Source organism: Notothenia coriiceps, unplaced genomic scaffold (genome assembly GCF_000735185.1).
Source record: "Notothenia coriiceps isolate Sejong01 unplaced genomic scaffold, NC01 NC01_scaffold00002842, whole genome shotgun sequence".
Classification (NCBI taxonomy): domain Eukaryota; kingdom Metazoa; phylum Chordata; class Actinopteri; order Perciformes; family Nototheniidae; genus Notothenia; species Notothenia coriiceps.
In genome coordinates this window covers 433,514-456,339 of record NW_011335543.1, presented here as the reverse complement: position 1 = coordinate 456,339, position 22,826 = coordinate 433,514, and the positions used below count along the sequence as shown (strand labels likewise).

General features: G+C 42.0%; 1 protein-coding gene across 5 annotated transcripts in view; it reads right to left on the bottom strand.

The window, feature by feature from the left end:
• The window catches only part of celf5a (cugbp, Elav-like family member 5a), a 196,581-nt gene that overhangs the window by 21,220 nt on the left and 152,535 nt on the right, over positions 1-22,826 (bottom strand). For 3 of the 5 annotated variants that reach the window (XM_010765965.1, XM_010765966.1, XM_010765967.1), the window contains exons 4-6: positions 12,002-12,130; positions 9,095-9,174; positions 1,644-1,817 (exon numbers count right to left, since the gene is read on the bottom strand). In XM_010765965.1, the coding sequence (XP_010764267.1) occupies positions 1,644-1,817; positions 9,095-9,174; positions 12,002-12,130 (383 nt within the window). The remainder of the gene's footprint in view (positions 1-1,643; positions 1,818-9,094; positions 9,175-12,001; positions 12,131-22,826) is intronic. The other 2 variants (XM_010765968.1, XM_010765969.1) reach the window with 1 other exon arrangement.

The window sequence follows — 22,826 nt, the reverse complement described above, 5'->3', positions numbered from 1 at the left end:
CACACAGAACAGATGAACACCAGAACCAGAACAGCAGAAAACTGGTTATTTGCCAGCCCGGCGGAATTAATAAAAACCGACTTATTCGGACCGGGACCGGAGCCCCCCCCGAGGAGAAAAAAAAAAAGAACTCAGGGACCAAAAAGGGTTTCCGTTGTTTGTTTTAATTAACCTTCCGTTGGACGTAAGTTCTAAGTAGTTCCACCCGAGGAGGAAACTCTTTCTTAACCTGCGCTTTTGTTTCATCTTTAGTCGGCACGTGTGAATGAGAGGGAGAGAGGGCGCGGTCGGTGTGTGCGTGGTGAGTCTGCTTCTGGCAGCACAGCAGGGGTTCCTCCCGAAGCTTTACTAGTAAAACAACTTGGTGTGGGTGTGACCCAATGGCCATTTACAAAATTATTATACTATTATATTATTAGCAATTAGGTCTATAATTTTGGTTGAAAACTTTTAAGCCAGGAAAAAATTAATAAAATTAATAATAAAATTATATATAAATAAAATCGATTTTTAAAAATAATATTAGATTATGGAGACTGTAACGAATATTCGAATAATCGAATAATCACTGGCATCCCTATAAAACACTCCCGCTAAGTTTGTTTGCCCTGTTCTGCTTGAAAGCAAGTATCTGCGCTCTTGCAACTTTTACAATTTTGAATCTGTATTTTTGAATATGGATCTTAAATTGGCGTGACGTTGAAGCAGCGACCCTGCTGTAGTTCGTTTATAGCATAACGTTAGCATTTTGCTTCTGGCGACTAGATTTATGATTCGAAAATTATAAAAGTAGGGTAGACATGTGGAGATTATTCGGCTGAACAAAACGTGATCCGTTTCTTAAATGTGTTTCAACCACAGACCTTATTTCCAGCTATTTTCCAAAATCCTATGGAGAAATTGCATTGAATCTTTGTTGAAGGAACCGGAAGGAGTTAACTTCCGGGTTTTAGGACGCGTCACTGCGGTTCTCTATACGGACAGCGCACAATCATTGCGCTTGTTAAAAGGCACTATGTGTCAAATGATGATGTTATCTAAAATTACTTGGATTTTACGAGTTTTGTCGCTACACGTTGAAGATTTAGGAGACTATTCTGGTAAAGGTTAGCCCATGTGAGCGCAGCCTCCATTGCTTTTGGTGCGTTCATCTCTCTTTCCTTCCGTTCGATCCATGGGACAGAAGTTTAGAAAGGTAGCGAACAGTAAGTTATGTATATCCTTTTGACAGAAAGAGCTTCCAGCTGTAGCTGAAAATGACGCTATGAGAGCGGTGAGTATAAACCTAAACACTTAAGTTGTATAGCAACAAAACCAGAACAATGGGCCTAAAGACACTTAAATACTTAATAGAACTGAGAATAGCTGCAGAGTCCAGTTGTAATTCTCTGTGGATGGCACCTTTCACATAAGCGTAGTCATTTAAACCACTGTTAATATAAAATTACATTATTTATACCCAATTATAGCAGCTCGAAAGGACCTTGTAGAGCAATGTGATTTAGCAGAATCCCAACATCCTGGACACAACCTACTGTATTGTAGTTACAAGGGTCTACTGTAGCCTCAGTCAGCACATATTTGTATGTTAAATTGAATGTGTTTTTATTTGAGTGGTTCTGTGTGTATCATTTCGCACTCACCGCATGTGCGTAAGAGCTGTAGGTGCTGAAGGGGAGGGCAATGGCTGGGTTGAAGATGCCAAACTGCCCAACCATCTGCTGCATACGTCTGATGGTGCGCTCCTTGTCTGTGTCGGCAAACTTGACCACCAAGCTGGAGGACGCACCCTGAGGGTCGAGAGAGAAACAGAAGATCTGAGGAAAAACAACATTGACACTTAACCTGGGATGTTAACACCGGCTCAGTCATTCAACAATAACATCATTTCATCCTCTATCCCCAAAAAGACTTAGCCACCTCAGGAATTATTTTGGATTTGTTAGGATTTACCAAGTATTAGAGAAAGCAACCACAACAAAAGGCTTAAAAAGGTTCAATACAAGGGCATGAAGAATGGTCTTTGTTATTATTTCAGATTTGTTTGTATGCCATGATCATTAGCAACAACAACCGGTGATGACATCAATATCCAGTCAGATCCTCTAATTGCATGTCAGAGCTTTCTTTTTTGGCATTCTAGATGAAACATCATTGCACATTTGTATTATTGCAGGGAATTGTGCCTCCTCATTTTGCGACTGGCATACATAAACATGAACCTAAGAGAGATATGGGAAGAATACAAATATTCTCCCTACTGAGCGAACAGCTCTGTAGGCAGATGTGCAGACAGAAACCTTCCGTTATTTCAATCAGTGTTTAACATTTACAAAGTCACTCAGGGCAGAGAAGCCTCGCTGTGCATGACATAAATACTTTATGTTTCCCCCAGCTTCCCCACTCCGGTACAGTACATATATGTAACCTTGGTGCTCCTCCCCACAGATTAGGTTAAAAGATCTGCGATATACAATGATTTGAAGGAAGAGCTACAATTGGCAGCGCTTCCTATTGACCTTGGTGAAAGTGGTCTTCAAAGGAAATGTAGCTTTTTAGGGCAATTTCCCTCGTTCTGCCCTCTGTTTAGCCTCCCCTTGCTTTATGTGGCTTCCTTATCAACACTATTACCTCTTCCTGCAGCCCAATAATGAAAACAGCAGGTGTGTCTGCCACACACCCTTCATTAAGAATCTTCAAATGATTTAGCGCTACAGTTGACCTTTTGTGTGCTCCGCCTCTCCTCCCCTCTGCACCCCCAAACTGGCCAATCGATCCACATAAAAGGCCGAAATATTACTCTGATCTGACAGTGTAGAAAGGTTGTGTGTCAGTCATGATAAGAGGCCCCCTGAAATTGGTGCAGGATTGTCAATAGCAGTGGTGACTGGTGAAGTGGCTGGATTGAAGGTTGGGGGATGGGGCTTTTAAAGGGCTACATGGGGGGTTTCTTGGTTTGGTTGGATGTGGGAGTTGTGTTGGACTCTAGGCAAGCAGTTATAAATGGGCAGCAACATTACAAAACTTTAATTATTTATCAAGTTTTTATTTGTCTCTGTTTGCATATTCTGACTGAGTCCGTGGAGCTCTGCTAATGAAGACATTTATACTGTAGAGATGCTCGAAGAAAGGCACGGGATATTCTTTAGATTGTATCGTCTATTTTCTCCCCTGTTTTTTCAAGATTCCCCCAAGCCCTCTCCTCCTGGTTTGCCACAGAGGTTGAATCACAGGTTTGAAGGATCGTAGGTGAGACGCCAGTTAGTTGCTTGCCTGACTAAATGGATTATTGTCTAGTTTGTGGAGTGATTGATTGGCTGGCATGCTAGGTGGCTAGATGGCTTGCTAACTGGCTGACGGACTGTAGTATTCGTTAGACTGACAAGCCGGCTGACATCTGTACAGCTGATTGACTAATTGTTTCCCTCAGTGTCGCGAGTATCATCCCATTCCTGTCACTCCAGAACAACATTATTCCTGGCCATCGAGCGCTCTGTATGATCCTACAATAAACAGGATAGAAACAGGAGATAGAACATCGTCTATAAAGAGATATTATTGAGTTTCTCAATCTCGTAAGAAACATCTCATAGACTACGCTCGGTCACCTCAATGTTAACCTTGGCACAGTTACTGGTTTAGGGTTTGCCTGTTGTGTCGGTCCAGCTTTTTACCATCTGCATCATTAACTTTATTATGAGGTTTAACTTTGGGCGAGTCCAGGACATGGCAGAGCATGACCCGAATACAAAGGAGATGTGCTAGTACATAATGAATACTCTTAACGCCTTCTCACAGTAAAAAAGAGAAAAGAAAAAGCTATTAAAGGTCTACCTTCTTTGGTAATGAGAGCTGCGTGTTCCTACTCTGCTACTTTAATTTATTGGGGAAGGCTGGGTTTTATAATCTGAGGGTATTAAATTGAAACACTGAAGTCAACCTCTTTTCTATCAGGATTAGACTGGAGTGTGCCTGCTTGGATGATAGAAACATGGTTTATTGTGAATTGACATGTTAAGTTGTATAAGAGCCTTTTGCCCTTTCTTTCATTCTTTCAAGGAGTCTTTAATGGAGGTCCATACAATGACTCTTCCCTCCCGCTGGTTCTCCCTAGGACACCTGAATCATATGGTTTATCGGCCAAGCATCCAATGCCACATTTGTTTATCTCCCAGGTTTTCCCAGTTAGGCCTGTCAGGATATCAGTGAGTAGAATCGCCACTGCTATAAAGAGAGCAGGATGAAGTGTGAAGTAAAAGTCTCATTAAATGTTTAAGCTGCCAAGTGTGAGCAGAATCCCCCTGCCAGGCGGCTCCCAGCTGCCTGGAGAGCCACTGAAGGAAGGGGAGTTAAACAGGGAGGATAAAAAAAAGTCCCTGCAGAGACCCAGAACCAAAAGGAAAGTCTGCTTCTCTACACCTCCTTCTCATTGCCAAGGTCTGTCTAAGCTGCCGACCAAGCTATACACCCTTTACTCCTTTAACTTTAAACATATGCAGGCTTGCATTAGTGCAGAGCTAGAAAGGACTCTGATCCTGTATTGGTTTCAAGAGTCACACGGTGAAGGCCTTCATGTTGTCCCAGTTTGCTTGGGTTAGTCACTCTATGACTCAGTCTGTAAAAATTGCTAGTACAAAAACAAAAAACAAAAAATTCATCCCATCTTTCTCATAAACATTCTTTTACCATAAGACATATTTTCATCCCTGCCTGAAAGATAAAAAACTATTTTAATGAGAATGTATGGCCACTAAAGCTGTCTGTTCCTCCACAACATATGGCCTCATATTCTGCCTGCATTGCTTACCATACATTAAAACATGATTTTATATTCACAAAGTTACAACTTTATATTAAAAATTCATTCGACCAGAGTGCTTCCATCAGGAACATGAGTGCATAGCATGTGATGCTCGTCTAGACACCACTTGACATGTTTGTTTTGACATTATGGTGGGTTTCACATTTCTTCAGATGTCACAAGATTCCCGCAGTCACATTTGACATTTATTTATTTATTTAGTATTGATGCTTCATAATGCAGTTAGATGCTACAGTATATATCTTATAACTGATGTCCTTTGCATGATACTATACTAATCTTCTCCACCAAAGGAGTCATGAATGTCGTCTTTGAGCTTGGCTAGTAAAATAATGGATGACTGTAATCTATGAGGTTATTAGAATGTAAATTGCCTGGGTAGAAATACTTGTGGGGGAGATGACAGAACTTAAACAATACACATTAACTTAAAAATATAAAGGCAGAACGTTGTTTAATGAATAGCAGCACGGAGATCTATCACCCTCGTGAAAAACTGACATTAAAACTCTGCATCTCATTGACTACACAATGAGATCATTACTGTTTCCTGACTTAAAGCAGCCTTTACAGTATATACTGGGCTATCTGCAGCATCTTTTGCCTTTCCACCATCTCTTTATTTTGGCATTATTTAAGGCAGTGATACATTGATCAGTACATTAAAACAATGTGTCTTGCTGAGTGTTAAATCCTGGCACTCACAGCACTTGCATGTGAGTGTTCTCTGTCTGAAGTAATGGAGAAGATCCAGCAGCTTGGGAATCACATTTGGATGTTTATTTTTACCCTCTTTGCTCTTCTCTTCACTCTCAATCATCCAGCTCTCTCTTCTACAGTATGCAAGCTTCACCTCATTTACTTTCTTTTGTTCTGCTCTTATCCTTCCATCATCCTGCTCCAGTATTTCTGTGTCAGTCCCTATGTCAGCGAAAACAGTCTCAAACCCCTGCTGAGCTGACGCGGATACGGATTGAAAAAATCATCACGGCTCTGCGGACCTGACCCCCCCCCCCGTCTCTGTGTAATTCTGTCCCGGGACTTACTTCCTACACGACCCTGCTGAATCCCGGCAATTTGCTTTACAGCTCTGGCGTTTAAATGTTTAATTGAGCCACTCATACTCTGAACAGTGGCAGTGGCAGTGTGTGTGTGTGTGTGTGTGTGTGTGTGTGTGTGTGTGTGTGTGTGTGTGTGTGTGTGTGTGTGTGTGTGTGTGTGTGGGAACGCTGGCTGAGAGATAGTGGTGGTGTGTATAGGAGGCAGAGGTATGCACGCTTGAAATATGATGGGTTAGGGTGTGATGGATATCCAGCCAAGGTCTTATATGTGACCTGCGGATGCACTCATATAACTCACACACTTACAAATATCTTGCCATCATCCTTCATGCAGTGACATTATGTCGTAGTTAGCTATTGGCAGATCATTTTTCATTGGGATGAGTTCACAGAAGTATATGCTCCCCCACATGTATGAATATGTAGAGTATATTTTTGCATGCTCTGATCGTCATTTATCTACACTCGTACATTCTCTCATGTTCCAATTTCCTTCCCAAATCGCACATACAATACATATAAAATACCCACTCCCCCTCTACATGAATAACACAAATATATTCAGCCCAAGTCCTGCGAGCTGGAAAATAAGATCAGTCAGGGAGCCTTTGACCCCAGCCTGTGGCTGTACGAGCATGTGACAGTGAAACAGAGAGACCAGCAATATAGAAATAGTATGTGTGTGTGTGTGTGTGTGTGTGTGTGTGTGTGTGTGTGTGTGTGTGTGTGTGTGTGTGTGTGTGTGTGTGTGTGTGTGTGTGTGTGTGTGTGTGGGCTGATGCAAATGTGCTATCCACAAAGTGCTTCTGTTTGTACATGTTTATGTATGCACACACATGCATTCATGTGTGCGTGTGTGTGCACACTCATAAACTCTAAACTCATGCTTTGGGGGATTGGCAGTAGATCTATCAAACTGCTGTAGTTAGTCGTAGTGTTAATATTCAGTGCACTTCAACACCTCAGCTTGCCACGCTATTGGCTGGACTTTATTCATGGTCATCTCTCTGAGTCTGCTCAACAGACACGGCCTTGGAAGGCAGTAAATATGCACACACACACTCACTCACTCACAAACACACTCACATGCTGGCTCAGTTTGTCTGGTTTCATTAGAGCAATTAATCATCTCTATTAGCCCTGGAGAAGTGAGAATTAGACGATTCCCCAAAAACAGTTGCAGGCAATGGATGGCCTTCATAAGTTCAGTTCTGTATGCATCCTGCATTGTAGCTGTCAATAGTCTATTTTCTTTTGTTTCACTTCTTTATTCATGTATTCATTTTTGAATGCATCCAGTAGTGTAAACAAAAGATTATTTATATATTCAGTCCATCAATGTACTTGTACGTGACTTAGTTTTGCCGCTGTCACTCAACTGTAATCAAAAAACTCAAATTAATACAGGATGTATGGTCCAAGGTTTTTCCCGGATGTTTGCTACATTGATAGACACTTTTCTGTGAATAGCAGAGTCCCACTGAGGCGTAATGGCTCACTGGTGGTCCGCTAATCTGAGCGAGGCAGGCACACTGGGCCCTCTCCTCCAGCAGCCACAGGATATGAGATGCTGATCAGATTTCTATAATCAATTTACCAGAGCAGGAGGTATAAATCCTGTCCATTCACTCCTTCTCCCTCACCCCCCCCCCTTTCTCTGTCTCTCTCCCCAACTCTCGCCCCCTCCCTTCTGCCCCCTGCTTATAGTTAGATGAATAATTCAGCAGCCAATGTGGTGAAAGGTGGAGTAAACAAGTCTATTGCCTAATATCCCGAGAGGCTGCCAAAGAGAGACGAGTGAGGGCAGAGAGCTAGCAGAGATAGGGGAATGGAGCAACAAAGGAGGAGGGTATCTATGGAGAATGGACATCCAGAGTCTTTCCTCATGACCTGCAGTCATTTGCACTTAGATTGACTCAGAGGTTGCAGCCAAAATGGCACAGCCGGCATCTAGTCCTCCTCTATGCTTTGCTCCGAGCCACACATTGGCTACCATTGATAATGAAATCATACAGTGAAACACAACATCTGTGAGATAGGGTATGGGAGAAAGTTCAGGGTCCCTGCTTCTCTGAGGCGAGAGTTCCCGAAAAAAAAAAACGAGGGTAAAAACGTATACTTAAAAGCAACTGTATAATATGGGATGTGACTGTCCGTTAGCCGGATGTCACGGAAAATAACTCTATTCAGGTTTGGTGAATAAGTAGCTTTTATTTGAAACCATCAGGTATACAGGCAGTATGCCTAAACATGAGGCACATACAAATGAGCCGTACAGCCTCTGCGCTCATAGTAAATCCAATACAGACAGAATTCAGAGCATTCAGTGTGCTTACATAACGAGCAAATGTAATCTCACACTGGAGTTATATTCACTGATTATGCAAGCAGAACTACTGATTGATGACTCACCCAAAATTCAATTATCATTCTAAACAGTTTTATCTGGAAATTAGATTTGGAATTTTTTTTTTTGCCAATTAAACAGACAGGAGGCTATTTCGGGCTGTATCTGTTTTTAAAACTCGATGAGGACGGTTGCATTTTATAAATTGATTAAAAGTTGGGGGAAAGTAAAAATAAAAGAGGTTAGAGCTTTAAAGGTCACCTGCCGTATTATGCAAAATCCACTTTTTCATGTATTTTCTACATCAACATGTGTCCCCTCTGTGTAAAGAGATTCTGAAAGTCTCAGGAAAAAAGATTCTCTCACGTTGTGTCCTGATCCATTTATAGAAAATTAGCTGATCAGATTTTGCCCACTTTATGATGTCATAACGATGTTTTGGCTTGTGTAACCATTAGCCAATCACCAACCAAGGTAACCCCCCAACCTGAATCATCACCTGAATCTCCTCCTTGAGCCTCATTGTGTTCTTTTTAACCAAATATCCCTCAGAGGGGGAGTGGCTCCTTATTTTCATCTAAAGTGACAGACCCAGAATCAGCACTTTTGAAACGGGGCTGAAACAGAGGGGATATGGGATACTGCAATGATCTGTTTGGTATTTGGAGCCAAACACTTCAGAGACATGTTTGTATATATCTGAGACCTATAATATATTGATGAAAAACAGTAGGGGACCTTTAAATAAAGACTGCACATAGCTATTTTAGTCAGTGTGTAGGTGTGCATGCAATGGATGTGTGTGTATGTTTCTCAGTTGTTTTGATATGTTGAAATGTTGATAAGGGAGAGAGCTGTACTCACTGGCATGGTCTGGCTACCGTGGAGGGCACTGATTGCAGACTGAGCCTCAGTATGTGTGGAGAACTTGACAAATGCGCAACCTGGAAGAGAGAACAGAAGCACATCACACACATGCAGGTACACACACACAGGTACACACAGTTTATGTGCAGTAAATGTATTCAACCGAGTGAGATTAAAAGCCTACGTTATATTAATAAAGAATGTTGAATTGTATTTGACACCACGGAAATCACTGTGCAGCGAGAGGCTCTCATTGCACAGCAGGCTGCCCCACTCCGGGCATTAGGCAGGCAGAAGCTGTAGGCTAAAGATTGCACTGATGAAGCAGAAAAACATGCTATTTAGCACCACATGCCTGTCTGTGCTTATTAAATACTAGCTGAACTGGCTACACTCAAGACTAGAATGTTTTACATTTAAAAAGCACTCAATTTGAGAACTACTCAGTACAGTGTATTGTTCTCACAACAGGATCAATATCTGTGAATATGACGATGTCTGTCCAAAAGGCCAGGAACCACAAAACCCACTCTCTTGGCTCTAATGTCCGTTAGAAATACTGTGAGGATTAGATCAAGTGAAAACAAGTTGAAGATGGCTTTTGCGGGTTTACAAAGTGAGCTGTTGCACATGAATTATTCAATCACTAAACTGGAGTATGGCCTCCTTTTAAAGCTAACAGAAAATTGATTTAAAGCTGTACATTTGGTCTCCTTTAGAAATACTTACTGCCACAAAATGATTCTTAAACATATACTCATAAATATTGTAATTCATTTTCAAGAATAGCATGGCCCCCTTACAGTAAGTACACATGTCTAGCTACATATGGAACAATGGAATAGTAATTATGTTAGTTTATGGTAATTTATTAATTATACTTTATTCATTCACTGTTTTTAATCAAGGCTTGAAGGAAGAAAGGAGACTACTAGTACACGTGGTCAGTGTTTTACAAAGCACATTTACACACAGTCTAAATGCTACATGTGTGTGCAGATTTGAAGTCTCTGGATCAAGTCAATTAAACTTTAGGAGGAAACCAAAAAAGCTGTTACAACTGAACCAGGGTCTGTTGCCGTGAGGCAGCAGGGCCAACTCCTGAGCCGCCATCCCCATTTATAATTATACCCTATTTCACCTAATTTCATTTTAAGTTTCTTTTCTATTCTCATTTAATCTTTCACACTTTATTCTTCTTATCATCTGTACTGCTTGACCCAGCAGCCCTGCCATTCTTCCGCTCTTAATGGGCTTACCCCTGTGGACACCAGCCAATCAAGATGCCCATTCAGCTGTCAAACCACTACCTCCTACTGAGATATGGATAGAAAAGAGCTAGAGATCAGCATGACCTGTACAAGGACTTTGCTGGAGCAGTACAAACTATGCCAATATAATTATGAATTTAACTCTTAATATACTGTGAAACCTGCAGTGTGCATCACACACAACTGTGCAAGAACTAGAGAACAAAACCTTTGCTGCTATTAAACTTAAAGTCATGTCGGCACAAATTGGATTTTGTGCAACACAAAACCTGTTTTTCTCAGCGAGGTCTTTTATTCTTCCAGGTTTTTATTAGAAAATGTGATAGAGCTTAGATAGAGTGTACTTTTTCTAGAGCCACAAAGAGAGATGCAATGTCCAGGGACGAATGTTTACTTGAAATGAAATGTAGCAATACCACAGAGAGGAAATACTCATTTACAAGAAATGTTTAAATGTCAGTGGAGTACAAGTATAAAGTAGCATAAAAAGTGAATGCTAATGTAAAGTAGGGCTTGAGTACTTGGGAATTGTACTGAGTAAATGTACATGGTTGCTTTGCAGCCCTTTCATCTATCTTGGCTGCCCCGTCCTCACAGCAGGGACATTTGAATCGTTTTGACATCCATCTTTCCTGTCTCCTCCAAACCACGGCAGTCAGACCGCTCTGGCTTCAAACCCCCTTAGATATAATTCCACAACAATTTCCTTAAGCGCTGGCTGGGGAATGGGCTCTTTGCTGCGTGTCGAGCGAATTGATGTCTTCAAAAAGTTTTTGGCTGTCTTAAAAGCGCCTGCAAGATATCAACACGACAGTACCGGAATAACAGTAAGGGCCTGCAGTACATCCATAGGACTAAATGCTTTAAATTAACACTGACAAAAAGAAAATGAGGACTGTGACAGAATAGAAATCCTGGCTTTTGAAATGCAGAGTTTTTTCTGAAAAGATTGCTGAGCAAGAGTTTGTAATGGCAAACTCAGCATTAAAAAATGACTAGCATTTTATGAATCCTTGCTATATTTGATGGGTTCACAATTACCTTAAAAGAAGAAGGATGTTTCTACCATATAACTTGAGTCTTGGTTTTCTATCTTGCCTTTGGATTTTAAAACATATTAAACATAAATATACAGTATATGTTAATCTGCCCTGTCTGTCTTCAAACAAAGATTATATTTAAAACATGCCAAGATCACTGCAGTGAGAGTTGCCAAATACATTTCGTTGTACTTTGTATGATGACACTAAAGATATATTCTATTCTAATTTGAAAATACTTCAATCATTGAGAGTCTGCTGCCGCAATAATTTAACATTCTTGACCAACTGAACAAAAGAAAAAGTCAAAGAAATGATTCACTCATCTTCTGTCATACGTGATAATTATAAAAGACATACATCAATCAAATGTATTTGACATACATTGGCTTTACCATTGTTCCCTGCCTGCTTCTGGCTAGCACATCAACTACAATGGCATTAGAATGTGATTATGTGCCATTTGACCTATATCTGGGACATACAGTATGTCACATACATTTTCCGTACCCCAGCTGACTTAGACACGTACTCACATTGTCACTTCTTCTGTCAGTGACCTAAATAATGCTGACAACTGTATGGCTACCTACCTTTGCTGTTTCCGTCAGGACCTCTTAGGACCGTGCACTCCTCGATGACTCCGTAGGGTTCGAAGAGGCGGTAAACATCCTCCTCGGTCTGCTGTTTGTTCAGCATCCCAACAAACAACTTCCTGTCTTCTGGAACAAAACAAGACAAAGAGACAAAAAGGTTCAATTATAACTTTGACCTCAATTACTAAACCAATTTGAGAACATACAGAAGAGATAATATCGTTCATTGTTCTTTTGAGTTTCATTTAAAGCAAGTGTCTTTTTTTCCACGGAAGCAAACACAGATATAGTTTTCGCTGGTTGGGCTTGAGTCACATTGCATTATCTCTCTTCCAAGACTGATCATTTTAATCTCTGGTATAACTGGGTTTAGTCCCACATGGACACATAGTGTACTGTAGCTGCTGAGGCTAAGTGAGTGGTCAGGGGCTGGGGGAAGAGCAATGGGACAACTAATGAAGAGATTTCACACACAACAAGCACACACACAAAGACCCAAGACAATGAGCAAGTCTTCGGTCCTTAAAAGCACCAGGGGCTCTAGGCTCCAACCTCCTACACACCACACTGTGAGGCTGGAAACTGACGCTCTCTCTCTCTCCTTGTTCTGCTTCCCTTTTTCTCTCGCTGATTCCACATTTTTCAACCTCATTCTTTTTCAACTGCCTCCTTCCCTTCCCCTCTTTATCACTCTCTTACTCAACTAATTGCTGCTGATCCAGTGTTTTTTGTGTAGCCAGAGAAATATTTCAGTATGCTCTTCAGTGAACAATGGCGTGTCTCTCCTGCGAGCATCGGAGCCTGGGAGACATGCCATGAATAACGCTGAGTTTTCAATAGATAGCGTGTATGCTATTGAGTTCTGTTAAATGCTGTGGGATCTGATCTTTACCTTGACCTGACACACTGTGTTTACTGATGTACTCCGGCCCTGTATGATTAATGCTGCAGTGCAGAGACTCTCTGCTGGCGGGAGAAGCACTAAAACCTTCCCTTTATACAGATTGTTTCTCCAACTCTGACCTGTGAAGCCACAGTGGAAACACCGAGCGAGAAACACGACTAGCGGCTGCTACTGTGAAGAGGTAGAGAGCGGTAGAAATCCCTTCTAGAAGTATTGCACAAAGTCAGGGTGACAAGTGACGACTACTGAGTGTGTCGTGTTGTGGTCGTCCTCTGACCCAGACACAAGGCGATACCCACAATCCTGCAATCGGGCACGGCAGAGTGCTCGGGATTCGCCGCCCGGCTGGGGCTTCGGCACTCAGCACCTCCGATGATGCACCTTTAAAATAATCTTCCGTGTCAGAGCGTTGTCTAGGGAGGGGCATCCCTGGTGTTGACTCCTTATTGCAAGTGGCAGGATCAGAGGCTACGTATCAAAACGGAAGTGATGCAATGTGACATCTGTCAGGGTGGATTGGAGAGCATTTATCTGCAAAAAAAAAGGAAAGCCCTGAACTGGAAAATGAAAGGCCAAGATGGTCCTTCCTTTTTGCTGGAGGGAGAATATAAATTCTGAGGTTGGATGCGGAGAGATGAGACGAGGGAGGGGGGGAGGGGCTCCGCTGCACACATTTCCCTGAATGCCGCCAGACCTCATATACCCTTCTGTTTGTAGATGGAGAGCCACACGCAGCACACAGAACTAGCCGTGCAACCGCTGTCGCCCTTTGCGTTCCCCCCACTTCAACTCCTTTTTTCAAGTATGATGGGCGTTCTGACAAGTTTTGAATGAATGCATGACCCCATCAATTTCATATGAGCCGCACTCTGAAGATCATTCTCCGAACAGCTCATATGTGGCTTGTCTTAAAATACGACACCTCATCCATCCTTCAGCGGGAAGATGACTAACTGAGACGTCTTCTCCTGCTGAATGTAATAATATTTATAAGACTCCAAGAACAGCGGGATCATTGGTCACTACTGTATATATCACATTCCTATATAATACTGGTGAGGAACATAAAAGACTAACACAGTGAAGTCATGTCAGTCGGCTGGCTTTTTGCATGACATCCAAAAAAGATACTAAGCCGCCCGCAAGAAAGACTTATTTGACTCTATTTTTTTTTTTATCAGGTGCTTTTTGTAAGAGTATGTCGTCCGTGGGCTAGAGAGAGATAGAGTGCATGTTCTGCAAAGTGACTGCAATTTGAAAACAGGCTAACAACACATGAAAACAGATAATCGAGGAGATCTGTTCCACCGTCTAGGATTCTGCTGTGGCTGCTCTGAACTAAAATGCTACCTTGGGAATTCAGGTGTTGTGTTCATCGCCCATAGAAACATTATCTCATTTATCTACAACACTGCAGCACAGGCAGTGTGCAAACAGACATACAGAGAGTGCAAAACACCTACAGTCATTTACACAAATCTGAAGGGGGAGGAACAAAAAGCAGCAAAAGAGGGAGAGAAAAATGTACATGCACAAACTGGGATACCCTTTCACATTCTTACAGAGAGGATTACGGATCCCCCGCCATGACCACACACGCAGTCGACACACAAAGAGCTGCATGTCCCACTGTTAGCCATTACCAAATGCTAATTGATTTCTTCTTTAGAGCAGATACGAGTGTTAGTCTACAGTCAATTGTGTTTTTCAGTAAACATACAGAATCTAACAGAGAATTAGAAAGCTAACAGCCATAAATGCTATCAAAACTTCCATCCAACTGCAACACAAATCTCAAACTATCTAATTTTTGGTCAAGATGTTATCTGATCTATATCATGCTGCTGCTAGCAACGTTTTCAGGTACCTGTGTGAAGGCGTCCACAACCTATGTTCTTCAGTTTTGAATTTAACCAGATAGTAAGACTTCCACAAAGCTCATCTTAATTCAGTCTAGCCCAAGAGCATGTATCCTTCATCTGCAATTCAATCTTTACGTTCATGTCTATGCATCATTGATGCCGTGCAGCACATGCAACATCTCTCTGCTCAGTGACATATTCCACATGTATGGGAACTGACCCCTAAACTGGGTACAGAAATCACCTCACTGAATATTTACAGCTACACATGTAATCATAACATGCAGCTAACAACAAACAACGTAACCCCCCAAAACGTGCCTAATTTTCTCTATGTAAAATAAATCGATTCAATCCTTGTACAGGTAAGCTCCTTTGCTCCGGACTTTTAAGCCGAAGTCAACCGTACTTTCCATGAACAGGAAGTCATGAAAATAGTTTTTCTGATTGAATCGTGTTTTTGTCTCAGTGAGTTGAACTGTCAGTCACACGCAACCCTGCAGCATTCTGTAAAGCTGAGATGTTAAAATGTGATTAGCAGCAAATGCTGTTTCTGAGTGCTCTTTTTCTCTTTTGCAGCTTTAAAAAACTGCTGAGTCATCTCTCTGTTCCAGCTACTCACCTGTAGTAAATGCCTTCTACTGTATCGATGAATACCAAATAAGACAAGAAATTATGAGTTGTTTTTCAGCGGGGCCCAGAGAGCATGACTAGCATCTTCAATTGGAGCGCTATAGTGTAAACAGTGAAATGCCATCACCTAAACAATTCGGGGTCTAATAACCAGCAGCTACTTCACTGTGAAAACTGAGCAGCATGCTGGCATTAATATGCATTTACAGCTCACTGTGGCAGAGTACTGTATGCAACTTCATTGTGACACTATTTTGAAATTCACCCCCCCCATCATGTTTAATTTACTCTGGGTTACTAAACAGATGCTTGTTTAGAATAAATGCATTGGAAATTAAACTCTGGAGTAATGAAATGGCAGAGAGCTGCCTGGTTATACATACTGAAGATTACCGGCTCCATGTGGACCCTTTTCTAATCAATATAAGCTTTTTAGTATTAGTGCATTGGCCTTGGAGACGCTGGAGAAAAGCAACTTATATCAGTAATATTTCATATCTTAATTCCTCATCATGATGTAGTCTGACTATTACAGCACGCACATAACAAACAATAACACTGTAATTCCCTCCCTGTAAACATGCTCCGAATACCTTCTCCTGTTACATAATGTTAATTTCCGCTGGAAGTTTGAAGCATATCCTGTCCACACGGCATACAGTATGCACTTTTCTGAAGCACAGTCCAGTATACCGGAGACTTATTACTGTATGCTCCATCATAACAATGCAGACTGCTGAGGATTTTGAGAGTGAAATGAGACCTATTGAATAGCAATGGGGCAGAGTAGGAGTTTTTTGGAGCAACAAGAGAAAGAAAGAAAACTAGAGAGCTAGGAGAAGCAGAGATGTAGAGAAAGAATAAGTGGGAAGGGGGGGAGGAGAGGGGGGAGGGGACTGAGGACTGTAAGTTGATGTGCATACAGTCCTGCAGTCCTTGATAAGCCGGGATGGATGAAAGAGGTGCCCCGTTGCAGTTGGTAAATCATTCTCGGGGGTGGGAGGAGACTGAGAGGGGGGGAGGGATGGCAATGGGTGTGATGCGGGGGTAAGAAAGCATACTCGACTGCCTTAGGCGCTCTCTGGTTTTTTCAAATGTCCCTTCTCTGTTTGTCTATTTCTCAATCGTTGCAACAGCGAGGGAGTGTAGCATGGAAAGAGGGAGAGGGATATTATGACAGAGAGAGGGTGCAAGGGAGAGAAAAAGCACTTGTCAGAAGGACGGGGGGGTTGCTATGACAACTACTTATACAGCGAGCTGTCAGTCATGTTTCATTGGAGTTTGGAGAGGAGGAGAGGAATGGAGGGAGGAGAGGAGTGAGGAAAGGAGGGGTTGGAGAGGGGTCATTTCTCCATCTGTCTCCCAGGCCCGTAAATTTGTCTGTCAGGCTTTGAGATAAGGACAAATTATGAACAATATTAGCCGGCTGATAAAAAAAAAGGAACAATAATGAATGGATAAATATATTAAAACCAAATGAGATAGCATCCAGGCAGAAACAGGGGCCCTGAAAAGCCATCCAGGTTTTCTCATTTGGAGGGCAAGATAAGGGCTGTGAGGAGGGGAAGGATCCACCGTATTAGAGCTATAGCTACTGTTGCGTACTTCCTTGTCAAAAGGAAGAAAGAAAGAATCGAAATCACTTTGTAGCCGGAAAAGCAAACATTGTGGCTTCCTCTTTCTCCTCCACAAGCCTGTTATACTTCTCCAATGAGCAGGGTGCCACACAATAACAGGGTCAGCATGTGTTGAAGCATAAAAAAACACAAACAGAATGGAATGAAATTAATTAACCACAATGCTTAGCCAGTGGAATTTAATCCAATTTATTACATATCGGGATCTAAATGGTTGTGTTGGCATTAATGAGATGGTGAATGGATGTGTGTGTAGACACAGTAGTGTAGGTTTGCCCTCTTGTGCATAGTTGTGCTAAGGGCTTCCTTTCCATGCAGTAAGGGATCAGTGGTAGACTGGGAGAGACCAACAAGGGAGGGACTCTGAGGTTTGGCAGAGCCTTAGGGTGAGAGAACCCTGCCAAATTAACTCCTGAATAATGAGCCTTTTATGTGTCAGTGGCGAGCGCACGGTCGTGTATTTTGTCACTGCCACTTCAGACAGAACCGAGATAGCACAATCCACCGGCACACCATCAACGGAGAAAGAAATGTGGGCTGATAGAAGACTTTGTTTACCGATTTCTAAAGTAAATTAGCAGTCCTGTGTGTATGTGTTGTATTTGCAGCTGTCTTTTGAAGTGTGCATGCTAACCCACAGAGTTGACAGCACACACTTTAAGGCCTACCATGCACCGGGCCTAATGAGCTGCCTTATTAGCGCCGTTTCCTCACAACTACGGAGATGTTGCCTGGAAACAACATTGAAAAGAAAACAATACTGCAGATCTAACCAAAGGGCCATGGGCAATTTCAACATGCAAGCAATGCAATATGGACTAATGGTGAAACAAATATGATTAAACACAAAATACAAAGAGAATTATAAAGACTGATCCAACACTTATTCATATATCAATGTTAATGTTATATTTCATTGTGATGCTTGCCAAGGTTGCCCATAAACAGCCATGTTGTTCATGTATTCAGTGTTAAATTCAATAAGCTCCTTTTAACAGAAGCTACAGGGAGGACGCGCTTCTTTCAACTCCAGCAGCACCTATGATGACACCGGCTTGATTTCATGTCATAGTTTCATCATTTTGGTGTCAAGGCTGCTCTTGGCTGACACCCATAAAAGCCATTTAGCGCTGCGTGCAGGGCCTTGATAACCATGCAGCAGAAACAGCGCATCCTTCACTAAGCACCCCTCTGGGATGGATTAGGCTTCACTGCTTTCACATACATGTAAGTAGTACACATACGAATGACACAAGGTTGCTCATATGTGCGTAAACACTGTAAATATGCTGGCAACATACAAAGAAACACACGCACACTCCCATACAGGCTGTCAGAGAAATAGAACGCCTTACAAATACACGCAGCTATATGAACCGGCACGCATACAGGAACATATACAGTACATTATGTGCTGTATACATAAAGAATATACGGTATCAAGAGACATCTACGCTTCCCACAAACAAACATCACTGCAGTGGGAGGTTGCTCTTGGTAACTGTTGCATCAACTATCCCTATAGCGTATTTGCCAGGCCAAAGAGCCCGAGATCAAACCATAATGTGTTACCGAACAGCAGCCTCACGGGGAGATAGCTTCCGCATTCCAGCTGTACACATTTCCTCCGTGCACACCAACCGAGTCGATTCCATCTCAGAGGGGATTTGGAGACCAGTGATCATGAATTCTCTCTATGCCGTTGGCAGAAAGGATGATGGATATTGTAGATGACACCTTAAAGACTCACCCACATATCCGAGCATGCACACCCACGTGCACGCAGATATGTTCATACGTACATGTAAAAACAGAAAAATGCACATGCAGCACACACAGGACCTCCTGTATGTCACTCAATATTCTCACAAGAGCTTGACAGATTTTGTGCATCAGTGCGATCTAATAGCTGCTCTGTTTGGGGACTTCAGCTGCATCTCGGCCCCTGCTGGATCCCTTTAACATATTACTGAACATCTACAGCCTACTGACTTCCCTCTTCTGTGAATGCAACCATGTAAACTGAGGTGTAGGTATAACTGTTGGATGCATGTGTGTCTTTCTCTTTCTTTCCGTACAGTCCTAGTCATCAGTCCTCCACCCCCCACCCCCCACCTAAGAACAGCTGAACAGTGAAGAATAGGAGAAGAAATTGCCTTCAAATATTTATCTCCACTGTTCACGTCCGAGCAAATTTACATTCAATATGATAACAAATGTGAAATATTACTCGCAGCCTTGTGTGGAATTCAGTGCATTACGGCTGCGGTCATAAATCCTGAAACTGCTGTGCAACGTGTGTACGTAGCTACTGTATATAAACATTTACAATATGGCAGTGCTATTTATATTGTCTCCCTTCATAATGCCATCTGAAGGGCACTTTGGCATCCGTTATAATATGGATTTTTTCTCCCCCATTTTCCCCCTATCCCATTTATTGCCATTCTTCTTCCCCGTCCAGATTGTGTTTCTATACAGTAGAATGGGCCTTTTACCTTTGGCAGTATTTAACACAGCGCTAGCCTGTTTCTTAATTATTTTCTCATCGCTCCGGTGACACTGATTCATGAGGGTAATGTTGGACACACCCCCTCGGCCAGCCCCCACCTCCCTTCTCCTCCACGAACAATTTCCCTCTCTTTCTTTCTCTTCCTTACAGTAGAGGTGCTTTTTTTTTTTTTTATATCTGACATATTTTCCCCCTCTTTGTCTGGTGTACCATACTGTCACTCTCCTTCTGCTTTACAATCTCCATCTCCTTACTTTCTCTCATATTACCTTGTCATTATCTTGGATAGCTAATGAGTTACCTTCATGGTAACTCATTAGCCTTCATGGTTGTTCTAAAGTAATTACTTGTTTTTCCTCATTCGGAAGGACAAAATTGAATACAGCAAGAGCAAACAAACTTCATTATACACTGAGCTAAACTGAGCCCCATGTGATATCCTGCTGCCCCTGATCTTATTGTGTTAAGTATAGCGTGCACTACCAATATCCTGTCACCTCTTCACCTCTGCACAGCTGCAATATCATAAAATATAAACCCATGCTGGAACAAAAACCTCTATCAGAGGAAAGACAATGGAAAGGTTGACGGAATGAAAGTGTGAGATAAGACCTAAAGGTTACAGTAAGTATTAACGCTGCAGAACAGCAAACAAAAGTAATAAAATTAGAGAGAAATGCAGAAGAAAAAGATGATGAAAATGGTCTTCGAGCACGAGAGAGAGAGAGAAATGAAAGGGAGGAGGCTTAGGAGATAAAGAGCGAGGGGCCATGCCCAACTCCAGCTCAAGAGAGGGTGAGGATGTCCCAGAATATGGGCTATCTCTCTGAAGCTTTGTCTGCAAGAGCAACTGAGCTGGCAGATGACTTTGCTGCACATGGACAAAAGAGGCTTACAGGCCACCCTGCATGTCAGCTTTCCCCCGGCCAGCAGTGTGAGAGCTGTAGGGGAATATAGGGTACGCTCAGGCCCTCACCTGCCGCGACCTACACAGACCTTGGTGAAAGTAGATTCAGATTTGCTCGCTATATGTGACATCAGCCAGCAGCTTCATTTTGCATATACTCCAGTTCAGTGCAGATCTCTGGAGAAACTGCAGTGTTAACAGTTATGAGGTGAGGAAATGCTGTATGAGGTAAAGTTGCAAGTACATAAATAAATACATAAGCCCTAAAGCATGTCACTGGTGTACTTTTATATTTTACCATTTCCATATTAATAGCTCGAGCAAAGTCCTGATAGCAAGCGAGATGCTAAACTCAAAACTTTTTTACTCAGTAGCCGCCGTGTGCTTTTTGTATCGCCCCCTCTGTAGAGCTGATGTGACTGCAGGGGGAGAGTTAACCCTGTCCGTCACACTGACAGCCCAGCGCTGGTGGTCTTTAATTAGGAAGGTCAATCGGCACTTTTTTTAGGGAATGTGATTCTAATGAAAGCATTTCAAAAATGTAGTGGTTTGGAGGCCTAAGGCAAACACGCGTCCAGGACTTCCTCACACTCTTTTCTCACTTTTTTTTTAACTCTACTTGTCTGAAAGATCAGATCTAGTTATATGTTACTGAAGCTTGCACTGTCAAATGTCGTGGCAATTTCTTATGTTACCTTATATGGTAAAACCAAATGCTTCTGAAAGCATTGTCTAACACTACTGTACCATTTCTTCATATTTGCTGTTTCATCTGTTGTCTCTAATGAGGGTTATTATTCTTAAGCGCTTCAAGGCCACAGAGCTGATTTGGCAGACTATGTTGAAACTACTCCTCTTCACACAAAGTTTGAACTTCCATATTCTAACCTTCTAATACTAAAAAAACTTCTAATACTATAACCATTATACTTTCTACAGCTCAAGGACACAGGTGTCTAATAACAATATGACACATCCGTGTGAAAGCAGATTTCTGAGGCGTTCCGCCTAGGTACACAAAAACTCTGTCTGACCGCCCTATCTTGTATATAAGCTTTGCTATTCTGTGGCGCACACTCCTGCAAACTACCCTGTACTCTGTGAGACTTGTGCCTTCGAGGCGCCTCGAATAAAGATCCAGAAAGACAACTCTGTTTGTTTCACCAGTTTATTGATTGATCATTCTAATTGTATATCTCCACAGTATTGACTAGGTCTAAGATTTCCATAACACAAACTAATGAACTGCTGCGAAGGTTTTCAAACGATATCTTCTATGTTACAGCTGTGAGAAAATACAGCATCTTGTACTGTCAATGATTTAACAATACATTGGCTGCTCTCTGGTTCCCGACACAATCCAGATATAAAGATGTGAGTCTCTATTTACTGCTTTTTTTGGAAATTCATGTATTTTATCTTCTATTCCCATAAGAAATTCCCTTACTGTCCAACCGCACTCTCCGTTGTTTCCTCCCACTAAGGTCAAAAAGCAGCCAGACCAAATGTGGCAGCTAACATCATCCCTCTGCAGAGCGTACAGAGTTGTGAGACCGATAGAGACGTATAAGTATAAGAATAGAAACAGACATCTGTGTGTGCCTTGTGGCAAAAATGACCCCTACACTGTTCTCTATCTCAATCGCACACACACACACACACACACACACACACACACACACACACACACACACACACACACACACACACACACACACACACACACACACACACACACACACACACACACACACACACACACACACACACACACACACACACACACACACACAGCTCTGTTTCTCCTCGGCTCTAATCGTCTTGACAGCCCATTTGTTTTCATTTCAATGATATTTTGCTTGATATCTAATGAAATAAATATCTATATATTGAACAAATCATCAAGAGGGGAGAATGGAAATCTTCATAGGATGTCAGTTACATTGTCGCTCTGCTGTTTTGCTTCATGCATCAAATGTAATGGATAGCAAATCATCTAGTTTCCTGGCATGAATAGAGATGTATTGTAAAGCACACGCTGTCTGTTGATGGAGCTTCTGAGACGTTAATTTTGCATGAGGAACTTACAAATGCAATCCATATCTTGGAATATGATATATATATATATATATATATTATATATATATATATATTAAGGACAGGAGAAATGTGGATCTGTGAAGTTAATACCTGATAGCATTGAACCACAAATAGGCTTATTTCTCTCACCACTTAGACTANTCTTCCACTGACATTCCTCCGTGCAAAGCCGTGGAGGAGGACATTCCTCTGGTGGAGTGCGCATTTATGTTTTCCGGGGGATCCACCCAAGAGGAGACATATCCCTGTGACACAGCTTCACTCAGC